This window comes from Hypanus sabinus, chromosome 22 (assembly GCF_030144855.1).
Source record: "Hypanus sabinus isolate sHypSab1 chromosome 22, sHypSab1.hap1, whole genome shotgun sequence".
Lineage (NCBI taxonomy): Eukaryota > Metazoa > Chordata > Chondrichthyes > Myliobatiformes > Dasyatidae > Hypanus > Hypanus sabinus.
In genome coordinates, this window is record NC_082727.1 from 59,785,720 (window position 1) to 59,801,314 (window position 15,595).

The 15,595-nt window shown below is 40.5% G+C and overlaps 1 protein-coding gene across 7 annotated transcripts in view; it reads right to left on the bottom strand.

The window, feature by feature from the left end:
• The window catches only part of nrap (nebulin-related anchoring protein), a 129,224-nt gene that overhangs the window by 50,638 nt on the left and 62,991 nt on the right, over window positions 1-15,595 (bottom strand). For all 7 annotated transcript variants that reach the window (XM_059947878.1, XM_059947881.1, XM_059947879.1 and 4 more), the window contains 6 exons: window positions 14,418-14,525; window positions 13,377-13,574; window positions 12,204-12,308; window positions 6,749-6,847; window positions 4,127-4,231; window positions 1,191-1,298 (listed from right to left, as the gene is read on the bottom strand). In XM_059947878.1, the coding sequence (XP_059803861.1) occupies window positions 1,191-1,298; window positions 4,127-4,231; window positions 6,749-6,847; window positions 12,204-12,308; window positions 13,377-13,574; window positions 14,418-14,525 (723 nt within the window). The remainder of the gene's footprint in view (window positions 1-1,190; window positions 1,299-4,126; window positions 4,232-6,748; window positions 6,848-12,203; window positions 12,309-13,376; window positions 13,575-14,417; window positions 14,526-15,595) is intronic.

Sequence of the window (15,595 nt, forward strand, 5' to 3'; positions counted from 1 at the left end):
TGGCAAAATGCAAGACAAAGGTGCTGGAAGAGAATCTGAAGTTTAGATCTTTGATGCAACGGTCAAAATTGAATTGTTAAATTCTCGGGATGTGTCGAATCACAGTAGGATTGAAAGTGATCATAAAGATATAGGGAGATGAGACAATGAAAGAATTTGAAAACTATCTTAAAACTGGTCCCCATTTAAGCAAAGCTTTAGTACAAGTCGGCATACCCAGGGATCTGGTGCAAACGCACTCCAAAGTTCAAAGTAAATGTTATTATCAAAACACATATACGTCATTGTATACAACCCTGAGATTAATTTTCTTGCAGGCACACTCAACAAATCTATAGAATCGTAACTATAATAGGATCAGTGAAAGATCAACCAGAGTGCAGAAGACAACAAACTGTGCAAATGCAAATATTAATAAATTGCAATAAATACTGAAAACATAAGATAATGAGATAAAGAGTTCTTAAGGTTAGATCATTGGTTTTGGGTATGGCCTCGACCCAAAACATTGACTGTACTTTCTTTCCAGAGATGCTATCTGGCCTGCTGAGTTCCTCCAGCATTTCCTGTGTGTTGTGGGAATCTGTTTTCTGTAAGGCTGGTCACAGTTTGAAGATTGTTGGATCTCCTTGGGTTTGCAGGCATGAGAACAAGAAAGGCCTGCCAGGAGTGGGATAGACCGGACAAGTTTGGGGGTAACAAAGATCAGGATGAGACCTGGGTTGTCAGACGACATGAAGGTGAAGGTAAGCAATGTCAGAGCTGTCACAGCACTGAGCACTGAATGTCGACAGCTAAGTTGCAAAGAATCTGCTTCAGTTTCAAATTGGGTCAGTGGGAGACGAACCAACATTTGTGATGTTGGTCAAGAAAGATGGCTTCACTCATCCAAATATTTCATTCTGAGAAAACTTTTGCTCAACCAGTCCTGGGGGGGGTCAGCCACACTGCCTGGAGGCTCTGCTGGCTTTCGTGACTACAACATTTTGGAGTTACTTCTATATTGACTTTTACATTGCAAGTCTTTTTAAAGCAAGCTTCTTTTTATTTTCAGATAAATTAATTTTAAGTGGCAATAGTGTAATATTGTTTGCAAGATCTAGTCTAATAAAGAAAATTCAGCATAGATAGTACTTATTCAAATTTGAAACATTAATGGTGTGTCAAATTGCTCAGAACAGATAACTTACATCACTTGCAAGATCTCTCTTTGCCTTGGCTTCCAGGATGGCTATAGTATCCAGCCGCAGTTCAAAGCTTTTGTCTTTCTCTGCCTCCCAGTGACTCTTGTAGATTTTCTTGATGAAAGACAGATTTTACAATAGTTTCGGTTAATTGTACCCTTTGCTAATTAGAGTTTACATCATTCAGGTAGAGAAAAGAAACATCAGGAACTCATCTGGCTCCTGACTAACCCCAGGTAAGTCTTGATTTAAGGTCACTGGGGAATTTGCACAGGGATTTTCCTGGTTTCCAACAGTAACACAAGCTGGAGGGCCAAAATTATACCATTCTTCCCAAGTTTCTATACCCCTTACAAAATCACAGTAAAAATACAGAAGCACAATGGGAATTAGAGTTTGTGTCTTCCTACCTCCAGATATAAAATGCAACCTTTCAATGCAGGAGCCAAGTGCAATTAAAATTAAAATGGTCACTTCTAAAATCTAACCAAAGCCATATAATCATCATTATTTTGCTTCTGGTCTGCAGAGAGAAAAACACAAGTGAAGTCCATTATGCCTGGACTTTATTGGGCTTATCTCTGTAATGAAGTGCCAACTTATTTTCTCCATTTCTCTTATCTGCTTGTGCAGTGCACTAGATGTGACCAAGCAAGTGCTTTTGTTCCTGGGTACAGCATTCCAACAATGAGTTATTTGTGCACAGAAACTGCTCAGATTTATATGTTAATTTATACATTTTTAATTATAGCAGTTAATCTGCTGCTGTGTCACTCACACAACTGCCAATTTAAAACCACTTCTTGCTGAAGTTCAGGTTTTGCACATCTCCCAAACTTAAAATCCATTTTGTTTTTCTCGTTTTTTTCCTTTCTGTTCTGCTTCCATGTCTCCATCTCCCTCTCCCTCTCTCATACACACTGACATACCTTCCGCTCTCGTCCTCTATACTCCCTCTCTCTCCTCGTCTCCCTCTGACCATTGTCTTCCCCTAAACATTTGTCTTTTAGACACACTTGTACAGGACTCGGTGGCATGACACTGTTCAGCTCTACTTTGAAGCACTGATTAGGAGAGTGGATTACCTCCTCCCAAGGATCAACATCATGTAAATAGGGGCTCTTACAGATGACCCCAGACTACATTCTTGGGACCTGACACAAGTGAATACTGTCTAATTTCTTTTTCTTAAACTCAGTCGTTATTCGGAGGAAGCCTACCACCAACTATCTGATGTCATCCAAGACCCTCCACAACCTTCAGATTCCCAACAGGTGGCCCTGTTCTCCCACGGGTCTCAGGTACAAGTGAAATTTCAGAAGCAAACCCCTGGCCACAGTATCGTTCTCTTGGGGTTGAAATGTCTAATATTTGAAGTCATGCATTTACGATGGGGTGGGGGGTGGTGATGTACGTTCAGAGGAGATGTGTGGGGAAAAGAGAGAAGTTTTTTTGTTTACAGTGAATGGTAGGTGACTGGAACATACTGCCGGGAATCGTAGTGAAGGCAAATATGAAAGAGGAATTCAAGAAGCTCTTAGATAGCCACATAAATGTACAGCAAATAGATTGACATGGTCACATGGTAGCACAAGGAATTAGTTTAGATGATTGCAATTCCCCTTCTCCTGTTCCAACCTGTTGATCCATGGTTTCCTCTGGTGCCGAGATGAGGCCACCTTTGAGCTGGAGGAGCAACACCTTACATTCCATCTGGGTACCTGATGGAATATTGAGCTCTCCTTCCGACAAACAAGTCTATGCACCCCTTCTATACCCAACCCTGACCTTTTAACTCTTGTCACCTGCCTATTACTTCCCACTGGGTCCCCTCCGCCTTCCCTTTCTCCTATTGTCCACTCTCCTCTCTTCCTCTCCAGCCTTTGACCTTTCCCACCCGCCTGGCTTCACCTATCGCCTTCCAGCTAGTCCCCTTCCCCTCCCCCCCACCTTTTTATTCTCAGTCCAAAATGTCACCTATTTACTCTTTTCCACAGGTGCTGCCTGTGTCTGTCTGTCTGTCTTTCAATTTCCAGCATCTGCAGACTTTCTGGTGTTTGGTTTGGTATTTAATTATTAGTTTAGTACAGCCAAAGAGTCTATTGCTGTGCTACATTGTTCTGTTCTAAGATAGCTCTCTGTGCCACACAACTCTTCAACACTTTTCAAAGCAATAGCAAAGAACTCCTAAACCACAGTTTCTTTAATTACTTTGAATAATAGTTTATAAACAATCTATTCACTGTTTTTGTTAGTGATCTTCCACATAAAGTATTTGTGTTTGAATCAAGCTAATTAGCGCAGCTGGTATGGTGCTGAACCAGTGCTACGGATATCACAAGTTCAAGCCCCAATGTCATTAACCGTAGGAAGCCATGAAATTGTATTATAAACTCCAACTATCCCATTAATGCCCTAGAGAAATTAAAATTTATTGATACTAATCTATGACTCCATATTCCTTGAGTTATTGTCAGAAGTGACCTAGCAATCCATCAGCCCCTTCCGAGAACAAAGAAAAATGGACACAAAATTCAGCCTTACTAAATACAGCGAGATCTCAGGGAGAAATAATACCGTACATTTCGAGGTTGCACGGTAGCTGCCTGCCACTGCGTGCAAGGAGTTTGTATGTTCTCCCCACGACTGTGAGGGTTTCCTCCCACAGTCCAAAGGCGTACTGGCTGGTAGGTCATTCTACCAGCCAGTGTCCTATGGGGTTAAATCAGGAGATTTCTGGGCAGCGCAGGTCGAAGGGCCAGGAGAGCCTATTCTACGCCATATTTCAATAAACAAACATTTTCACCAGAATACCATTCACCTATTGTTCTCACCTGTACTCAGGCCAATTCTAAAACCTAAGTACTGAATCATGGAACAAAAGCCGAACCCAAGGACACCCAAACTTTTAATTTCAGCTTTTTAAATAATTTGTTACTTACATCACTTAAGTACTGGGCATTAGCCTTGGCTTGCATGAACAATGGCTCATCCTTGCTGATGCTGTACTGACGACGACTCTGTTCACCCACTGCCTTGTATGTTAGCTGTGTGACATGGACAAAAAACAACAGATCTTGAATAAATATCCTTTGCCAATGCTAAATGCAACAATTCAAGACTTCAACATTAAAAAACTGTTTTCAGTATTTTCTGTATTTATCTCATATTCTCAGCATCTGCAAGTTTTTGTTATTCTCAGCTTTCCTTTATATGCTCACAGTGACTGGGGCAGAATATACTCAGGATTTCAGCTTTTGAAATACTATAATTACATACAGTACTGTGCAAATGTCTTAGGCACATCTGTACAGCGAGGGGGCCAAAGGCTTCCACGTAGTGCTGTATTTGTCAATGTGGAGCAAAGAGAGAGTTTGTAAATCTGGCAGAGCAAAGGATGTTGGGAATGGTGAAGATGGAGTGCTGTGGGAGGAGCGGGGGACAGGTGACAGAGAAGGAGTGGCAGAAGCAGGGGGTGACATGGGTGCAGACAAACCTAGTCCTGAGACACCAGGTGAGGGAAGGTCATTTGATTCCAAACTATTGGTTTATTAATCATTACAGAATGTCTCTCTGGTGCTTCCTGCTCCCTCCACCCTCCCTTCCCCTTTTCACAAACATGATTCCCCTCTCACTATCCCCTTCCTACTCTCAGTCCACAATAGAGACCCAGATCAGAATCAGTCTCATCATCGCTTACATATGCCATGAAATGTATTTTTTGAAGCACCAGCTGTACAGTGCAATGTATAAAATTACTAGAGTACTGTGCAAAGGTCTTAGGGTCTTTGAATCTGTTAGAGTTCTTTGAGGAGGTAACAAGCAGGATGGGCACATGGATAGAGGAATGGCTGACAGGCAGGAGGCAGGGAGTGGAATTAAACGGGACCTTCTCTGGTTGGCTGCCGGTGACTAGTGGTGTTCCTCAGGGGTCAATTTTGGGACTGCTAGTTTTCACATTGTTTGTCAATGATTTGGATAATGGAATTGACGGTGTTATGGCAAAGTTTGCAGATGATACCAAGGTGGGTGGAGGGGTAGGTAGTGCTGAGGAAGCAATGCCATTGCAGCAGGACTTAGACAAATTTAAAGAATGATCAAAAAGTGTTAGATGGAATAGCGCGTTGGAAAATGTGATAATGCATTTTGGTAAAAGGAACAATAGTGTGGACTATTATCTAAGTAGGGAGAAGCTTCAAACAGTAAAGGTTTAGAAGGACTTAGGGGTCCTTGTGCCAGGGTCCCAGAAGATTAATCTACAGGTTGAGTCTGTGGTAAAGAAGGCAAATACAATGTTGGCATTTATTTCAAGGGGAATAGAATATAAAAGCAAGGAGTTAATATTGTGCCTTCATGAGACACTAAGTCAGTCCACACTCGGAACATTGTCAACAGTTTTGAGCCCCATATCTCAAAAAGGATGTGTTGTCATTGGAGAGAGTCCAAAGGAGGTTCACAAGGATGATCCTGGAATTGAAGGGGTTAGCATATGAGAAGCATTTGGCAGCTTTGGGCCTGTACTCTCTGGAATTTAGAAGAATGTGGGAGGATCTCACTGAAACCTATCAAATGTTGAAAGGACTAGATAGGATGGATGTGGAGAGGGTGGTGGGAGCATCCAGAACTAGAGAGCGCAGCCTCAAAACAGGGGGGGGGTGACCTTTTAAAACAGAAGGAGGAATTCTTTTAGCCAGAGAGTAGTGCATCAATGGAATGCTCTGCCACAAACTGAGGTGGAGCCCAAGTCCATGGGTATATTTGAGGAGGAAGTTGATCATTTCCTGATCGGTCAAGGCATCAAAGGATCTGACAGGAAGGAAGGTGTATGGGGTAGAGTGGTATCCAGGATCAGCCATGATGGAATGGCTGAGCAGACTCAATGGGCTGAATGGCCTAATTGTGCTCCTAGGTCTTAGGCACCCTAGCTATTTATATGTGCCTAAGACTTTTTGCACAGTATAGTGTAACTGTCCAGGCTTGACAATCAATAAACAGATATAAACATTGAAATTCTAAAGAAAAACTCAAAAAAGAATTTGTGGAGCCATTGTTTACCACTATTCTCTATTGTGCCACCTGGAGGAGGCAAGTGGTACTGAAGTTACACATCCTTTATCCACTTCCTTTGTGTCAGTGATCACTAATTCCCTTCAATTTATAAAAGGCAAAATGATAACGCAGTAAAGGTACTTGAAATGCATGAGATCTCTAGTGTTGTGTTCATATAAATACCTTCACCTATTCCTTTGTATGACAGTCAGCATTGTTGAGAAGAGATATTTTTACATCAGTGGGCTAGTGGAGCTAACTACATTCAGAACTGAAAGAGTTCAATTTTAAGCACCCAGTTGCCTGCACTAAATTTATGTATGGAACTATGAAACACAATAAGAAAAAAAAAAATCAGAAACTTTCTGATGTTTAGAAATAAACACATGAAACTTTTTCTTCCAAACTTTTCTGGTTTGATCATCTTTGATTATGTCAGTGGCACCCGTCACTCTTTGAAACACAGCAAATTTTTTTTTCCGTAAGTGATCTCCCTCTGCCAGTGCAGTACTCACATCACTTTGCAAATCTTGGCTCTTCTTAGCATGAATAATCTGTGGAGTATCTGCCACACTGGTGAATTTTAACTCATCAACTCTCTGTCTGTATTTTTTCTGCAAGTTAAAAGAAGGTACAATTTAATCTCTGACAATAGTGAACTTACTCTTTAAATCAGCCGAAAAAAAAGTCTGTGCCTGATTCTAGTGAATCATGCATGCTAGGGTTTAGGAAACCAATGTACTATGATCACATTCATTTTCAGTCTTTTCTTGACTATTGCTGTTTGAAATGGTTATTCCACTATTTCAGGATCATAATATCATTAAATGAAGATTCATTGTTAGCAAGTAGAACCCAGTTTACCAACAATTGTCACACTCTCTGATATGTCTTCCATATTTATTTTTACATGGCTGCCTTGTGTTTTGCATCAGCCTGATAATTAACCTGTCCCTTCTGCATAACCTGCCATCCACCTGTCATCCGGAATGTAAAGTTATTATCTTGTCTTGCTGATAGCAAGGTTTCGTTGCTCCTGGCAGATGAAATACAGGACAATAAATATTCCCAAGTAGCCAATATTGAAATCTATTTAGTACTGTGCAAAAGTCCTAGGCACGTATGTATCGCTAGGGTGCCTTGGACCTTTGCACAGTACTGTAGTAATTTTAAGTATTGCTCTGGACTACTGCTTCAAAAAAAAACAAAAAACAAAAGCAAATTTCATGACATATGTGAGTGTAAACCTCATTCTGATATGGGTCTCTATTGTGAACTGAGAGTGTAAGGGAGCAGGGAGAGGGGAATCATGGTTGGGGAAAGGGTAAGGGAGAGGGGAAGGGATGGGAAGTACCAGAGAGACATTCAGTAATGATCAATAAACCAATCGTTTGGTATCAAATGACTTTGCCTGGTGTCTCACGGCTGGGAGTGTCTGTACCCCCCTGTCTCTTGTTTTCAGCCACCTGTCCTACGCTCACCTGTGGCACTCCACCCTCATCATTCTTTGCACCCTCCAGAGTTACAAACTTGATCTCCACTTCACATTGACAAATAGAGTACTGTGCCAAGTCTTGTGTACCCTAGCTATATATATGTGCCCAAGTCTTTAATACAGCACTATAAATTAAGTTGAAATTGTACATGGCCACATCCTAATACTGCTGATTATCCTTTACACTACTATATTCCTATTAAAACCCAAATAACAAAATAAACAATTATAATAACCCCAGTTATCAGTACCCTTGTTCAAGTTCTTTGTTACTGTTGTATTAGGCATATGTATACAGGTAATCAATCTCATTAAAGTTAGCTTGTTGCAGCAATAGCACACGACAAAGACAAAGACTAAGTGAGAGAGAGAGAAAAACATAGCCCAAGATAATGCTACGATTGATTAAAGTTAAAAGACCCGATATCTAATTTGGGAGGCAGTGTGGAGATACGTCTCTATCAAAGGAGGTGTAAGGAGCTCCTTCCCTCCACAAGCCTGCAGGTCACCCCTGAGCAAGGCGTAGCACCTGCTTAGCTACCTCTGCTCCATCAGGGTCATGTGAAGCTACGGGAGCAGGTGGTGGATGGACGTATGAACAGCTGGTGCATATCACAAGTCCTGGTTACGTGGCCACTGACACCAGGCTGACAATCTCTGAAGAGTATCGATAATGGCTGGGCTCACTTGTCTTGTCAAGACATTGCCCAGAACAAGACAATGGCAAACCAGATCTGCTGACAAATTTGCTAAGAATAATCACAGTCATGGAAAGACCATGATCAGCCTCACCATACAAGGCACGTAATGATGATGCTACCACAAAAGGGAGAAATCAGAGCCCTCCTGGCTGTTCTGTGGTGCACAGACCATGGAGACAGTGTGGTGTTATTCTTCTATTATAACAGATAATCCTACAATTGTCTGTGTACATAGAACAGAATATCATAAAGGAGTAAAATTGACATGATACAAACAGACACAGAAGAACAATGTTGGCTTCAAAAATGTTGTGAAAAGATGGAATTTTGAGCAAAATAGCTGAACATGAAATGAAAGTAATGGTGGTGGCACTGAGGGGATTAGGAAGTGAACTCAAGAGTTTGAAGAATTCACAGCAATGCCCTGAACAGCAGGTTAATCTGGCAGCAGATCTGCCACATCCTTCTTTTAAAGGTTTCCTAACGTGAAGCTTCTGTCCCACAGTCATAACAAGGTTGGTGAGTGATTGTTAAAGGACACAGTCTTGCTGATATTAAACAGCGATGAGAAACATTAAATCTAACTCCCAGACCAAGTGTCAGGTCGAGGTCTAGAACGGCAGCATAAATCCAGCCACCACACTTCAATATTAATAGTTCCACTTTGGTTACTGTCAGGCTAAAACCACAAAACTCAGGTTTTTCTTCAAACAGAAGTATTCATGATTACCCCAGATAAAACTGATTTTGTGATCCAAAAAAATGCTCAATTATCCTGGATAATGGTATTTTTGCTTTTTCTGTCCATGCCTATGTTACGTGGCATTTTATTTTGTTTCAAAAAGATCTGATGCATTCTTCATCAAACCCATTTCACAAACTTCTGTCAAATAAAAGCTTTGAATACAATTGAGCCAAGGCAGGGCATGGACTAAATTCATGTTGTCTCTTAAAATTCTTGTCAGGATGCTGTTATTATTAGGAATCCAGGAAATTGCTTTAAGTATGATCTTATAAGAAAGATGCAGGAATTCATATGAAGAAACATTTCAGAACTTGTGATGTGAGAACATACAGACATTAGGGGCCAAATCTATGACTTTAATGGGATCATATTTATGTGTTTTTTAAAAAAAGCACAACCCATCAAAACTGATAGAATATTTGTACATTTCCATTACTTTATGTGATTATCTTGATCATATTTCCTAAAATTTTTGAACTCGACCCACTAAAGGCAGATTTCGGGTCCAATTGTAATTTAAAACATACTGCCACGCTCAGTTGAAGTCCCATCCAGTGCACAAAATGAATTTAAAATTGAACAGGAAATTACGCTCGCTAACATCAGCCACAAATGTCTCTCTGCTTCACAGACACAACATTAATTCAGGTAAGCTTCCCTCAATGGCTTCTAGAAGGGCACCTGTTGGCAATTCAAAGATTGTTCATCTGAGCTGGCTCACTCTGACACAGTAACAGATCGAAACACAAGTGAAAACAAACCACTTAACAATTATTGATTTTTCTCTCATCCTCAGAATAAGTACAGAAATGATTTACTTTATGTGAAAATAGTATATGCTCAGAATCAGGTTTAACATCAGCATATGTCAAGAAATCTGTTGTCTTTCTGGCAGAAGTACAATATACATGCTTTTAAACATAAATGCAAGGAAATCTGCAGATGCTGGAAATCCAAAGCAACACACACAAAATGCTGGAGGAACTCAATAGGTCAGATAGCAACTATGGAAAGGGATAAACAATTGATGTTTCAGGCAAAATCCTCCTTAAGGAGGGTCTCATCGTGAAAAGTCAACTGTTTATGCTTGTCCATGGATGCTGCCTGACCTGCTGAATTCCTCCAGCATTTTGTGTGTGTTGCTTATAAGGATCATTTCAGGTTAACCAATGGTAGTGTGTCGATTGTATTTATTAATCCCAAATTAGATTTTTGTTAGTATCTTATCCACCATGTAGTAGGTCCCAATCATTCAGAATGAAAATATTACTTGTTCACATTCAATAAAACATACAGCCCTCATTTGCATTTGAGGATGTTATGGGCCAGTCCATTCAACGTCTCAACAACGTTGGCAGCCCTCCTCTTTCAGGATTGTTGAGCAGTGGCCACCTGAGTATATTTTTTATTTAGCTTTGCTTCTAATATGAACTTCCTAACAATTAAATTTTCAGTTTAGCTTTTCTTGTGATCTTATCACAACTTTATTAGAACCTCAAAGACTAATGTGTAGTCTTTGGAAGTTTTTCCAAAGGGGTTGATGTACCAGAGACTGGGATGCAGATCACTTCACAGTCATTACTGCCTGTTTATTCCCAGCAGTCATCAGTTGTACCATGCCTTCTAAAACATAGCCAGTTACTAGCAAGTCCAGAAGTACAACGTATGTGGGAAATGAAATTTTTGTTGGGTACTGTTGGATTTTTGGGTGGCACATAGAGATACATCTACCAAAGTACTTGTAGATGTAAGGTGCTCCTTCCCTTCGCTTGCCTGCAGGTTACCATTGGGCAAGGTGTAGCACCTGCTTAACCCCCCACCCCCCCAAATCAGGATCTTGTGAAGTCACGGGAGCAGGTGGTGGATGGTCGTATTAGCAATCGGTGCACATCTCAAGTCCTGGTTACGCGACAGCCTACATCAAGCAGACAATCTCTGAAGAGTATTGATAATGACTGGGGTCATCCGTCTTGTAAAGACACTGCCCAGAAGGTGGTAATGGCAAACCGTTTCTGTACAAACATTTGCCAAGAACAATCATGGCCATGAGACCATGATCGCCTACATCAGATGACACAGCACAATGATGATGTCATACAACATGGCACATACTGATGATGATGACTGTTGGATTGGTGTGTAGAAGTGCTATTTTTCTTATATTAGTCCTGTAGTTTAACTTTCCAATGCTTGTGTGTATTTTTATGTAATCACTTAGGTATATATGATTTTCAGTGAATTTCCCAGTAACTGCAGTAGAGTTGCTTCTATTTTTCCGGAAACTTTTTGGTTTCAGTCACAGGTGTCATATTACTTGAACCTGACTATCTTATTGGTTAACTGTTATGAATGGATGTTCTGTTGATCTCCAGTCTGGTTTGAGAAGACCACAACTACTTTTTAGTCTGCTCTCTTCCTTCATCTCTCTTGATACTTCTTCTTTGTAAGACTTAATAAAAATATAGAGGCAACTGTACTGCATTTACTGGAAAATTCACCAATCACATGCATGTACATAAGTGATTATTTAAAAATACACACAAGCAACTTAAAAGAAAAACAAGCTAAAATACAAGAAAAGTAACAATTCCCCACTTCAATCTAATGGTCATCATCATCATGAGGCATGTCATATGGCATGGGTGATAATGATCTTTCCATGACCGTGATTGGTCTTGGCGAATTTTTCAAGACAGCTGGCCCCAGCTATTATCAATACTCTTCAGAGATTGCCTGCCTGGCGTCAGTGGTCACATAACCAAGAATTGTGATATGCTCCTGCTGTACCAGCCATAAGAAACAATATTTATGCCTCATTCTTGACTTTAGAATAACCTTTGGATCACAAGAGCATCAGGGTTGATTAGAATATATTGGCACAAACTTTCTTTTACCATTTTTATTAGTGGCATCCAAGCACCCATGGTATATCAGTTAGTATATTTAGCAGAAGTATTATCAGAGGAATTTGTTTTCTTCAAACCGCTGCAATACAATGCATTTTAATTCTGGCCAGTTTGTTTTCTCACCTCACTCAGAATATCTCCAGCTTTCTTCGCCTGCTCCACATCCAGACTTTGATTTGCCTCCCACCCTACTCCCTTCATCCACGTCAGATCTGCTCTGTATTTACTCTGCAGTTTAAAATTAAAATAATCTTCGTTAACAACCAAAATCTTGTTAATGAGACAAAGATAGGTATACATTGTGCAAAACATAGAATCTCATGTTCAGCCTTTCAACTCATGTGGGCCTCTCTCTCACACCAGAGAAGTCTTTTACAAATCACTTTCTGGTATTGGACTGCCACCTACAGCCTGTTACTTGGCTTGGTCTGATCACTGCTGATTTAACTGATCCCGACAATGATAAAGGCAGTGCAAGTGCTCTTAGCAACCCCACAATTGCACGGTTTCCAGTTCTTAATTGCTTGTCTCTGACCCTTGCTGGCAAGCGAACGAGCTGTAGTCCAGAGGCTCCACCGTCAGCATTTCACTGTCCTTTATGTGAGAAGCTGGGCAGTCAAGTGTAGTGATGCAACAAAAATATCCATCTTCCGAAAGGCAGCAAGGGACCTTGCAGGAAAAATCCACGTATTTATCAGGATGCTTACTGCATTTATTTTTACCTACAACTTCCAAATAAAAACACAATACCCTTCAAATAGCCAGTGATTTCTATACAAATAAATAAAGTGTGCAATCTTATAGTGAACATTTAAAACAATAATTAAGAGCATAAAATATAGAATTAAGCTACAAACAAGAGAAAATCTGCAGATGCTGGATATCCGAGCAACACACTCAAAATGCAGGAGGAACTCAACAGGCCAGGCAATCTCTCTGAAAAATAGTACAATCGATGTTTCGGGCCAAAACCATGCTGAAGAGTTTTGGCCCGAAACACTGACTGCACTCTTTTCCATAGATGCTGCCTGGCCTGCAGAGAGTTAAGCCATTTGGCCCATTGAGTCTACTCTGCCGTTTCATCATGGCTGATCAAATTCCTTCTCAGCCCCAGTCTCCTGCCTTCTCCCCGTATCCCTTCATGCCCTGACCAATCAAGAGTCTATCAACTTCTGCCTTAAATATACCCAGTGAATTGGCCTCCACAGCTGCCTGTGGCAGTGAATTCCATTGATTCACCATTGAACTTTGACCCTTCTTTAAGAGGAGGTCAATTTTCCACTATCACAGTCCCACCTCGCTCTGTAGCCCATGGGCTTTCTTTGCACATTTCAGCTTCATATCTTCAGGCAACAGTGTGTAGTCATGAAGCCTCGTTTTATAGTCCAAGTCACTGGCCAAAGCCTGGGCTTTCTTGGCATGAGTCAGATTCACCATGTCCATCGGTAGGTGGAACTTCTTACACGTCTCTGCAAAGTTCTTCTTGTATGCTACCTGTTGTTAATAAGGAAAGAGACACAAATCCAAAGAAAAGGTATTAACACAGGAGTGAAGGCACTCCATTGTAAAGTACATAACTTGGAACTTGAAAGGCATCTTTTTAGGTACATTGCCTACAGTGGGCCAATAACACTTTAATAGTTGGTTCACCAACTGGCATAGATTGGTGTGGGAATGGGAGATACATTTATGACCATTGACGCACGAGGAGATGTTGGATCGAGTTTATAATTAAAAGCAACACATATAATCAGGCATCCAGCATCAATGGAAAAGAGTAAACTGTTGATGTTTTGGGCCGAGACCTTCTTCGGGACCTGAAAGGGAGGAGGAAGGTACCTGAATAAAAAGGTAGGGGGAGGGAGATAGCTGGAAGGTGATAGGTGAAGCCATGTGAGTAAGAAAGGTAAAGGAATCTGATAGGCGAGGAGAGTGGACCACGAGAGAAAGGGAATGAGGAAGGAACCCAGGGGCAAGTGACAGGCTGATAAAAGGAGTGGAAGGACAGAGTTTATAATTAGTACACACGAAAGTAGAATGAATTTCTATGCTTTTAACATTTTTGTATTTATGTATTAAACACATGAATATTTACTTTCAAGGTTATAAATTAAACATGTATTACAACCAATGTAACAACATATTTATGTGCAAATTTTATTTCAATCTACTGTATGAAAATGCATCTTTAGCAACTGTAGATCATAAGCACGATGCAATGTCAATTTGAAGAAAAATTCAGCCCTTCGATAACTGATGTGTTAATCCATTATGATTTTAAATTGCATATTGAACTGAGGTAAATAATGAGATTTTGATTTTTCTTATCTAATATACCTCACTGCTCATCTTGGAAACCCACAGAGAATGCAGAGTCTTCGAATCATACACTTTGCTTCTCATTGCTTTGCCCTTGCTTTTCTCGTATGCTTCTTTGTATTTTATCTTTCAAACAACAGGAGAAAGAAATTAAATTAAACATGTGGCAGTTGCCTGGCGATAAAGAGTTGAAATAAACGATTTAAACATGTTCTCAATCTTGTGGAGCTAAGAGATGTCCATTTGCCTTCATGTGGTGTCTAAGAAGATGACATGTGAACAAAGCTACAGCCTATTTATTTAAAACATGTTAAAGTAGCAGGGAATGAAATGTCAGTTATTTATTAAACAAATTGTGGACGTTAAGAACATAGTCACTTCCAAGGGAAATTGCTATTCCACGTGCAAGTGCAAAATTTACTGAAATATGTATCAGCAACTGTTAGAATCCTTTTTGCTAATGTAATAAATAAAGCAGAAGATGCCAAGGTGCTTCACAAGGGAATAAGATGATGAAGGTGTGGGGAGGTGCTGTTGGTTATTAGAACCCTGACCCACGAAAATAAATGCCAAAAGCCTTGGTCAAAGGTGCCTATATAAAAAAAAGGTAAGGTGAGGTAAGGCATTTAGGAAGACAATTCCGGACCGTGTAACCCAGTCAGAAGGGGTAGGTCACAGAAAAGGAAATCACTGTTGGATGAGGCCACAGGGAAGAGCAAGAGGCAGGCCTCAGAGGGAATGAGATACAAATCTGACCCATTAGGGGACTGTGGTCCAACATCAGGCAGCACAGACCTGAAGAATTAGGATTGGGTAGCTTGGAAAGTGAAAGATTAACCATTCCTTAACGTACAAAGGGGATACTTTCATTAAAGAAAAATCCAGCATCCTACTTTCAATATAATGGATTACTCTCAAAGTACATTTATATTCAAAGTATGTCTGCAGTATACAACCTTGAGATTTATCCTCTTCACAGACAGACATGGAACAAAGTAAACCATAGAAACCATTCAGAGAAAACCTAACCACTTCAACCCCCGTGCAAAGAAACAAATCACGCAAATGGCACGATTTGTTACAGCAAAATACCGTCATCACGAATTGAGCTCTCATACCCGATGAGTCAACATCACTGCAACCAGACCTCCATACCTGGGGAATGATGGTGGTCAAATCAAACTTCAGGTGAGGAT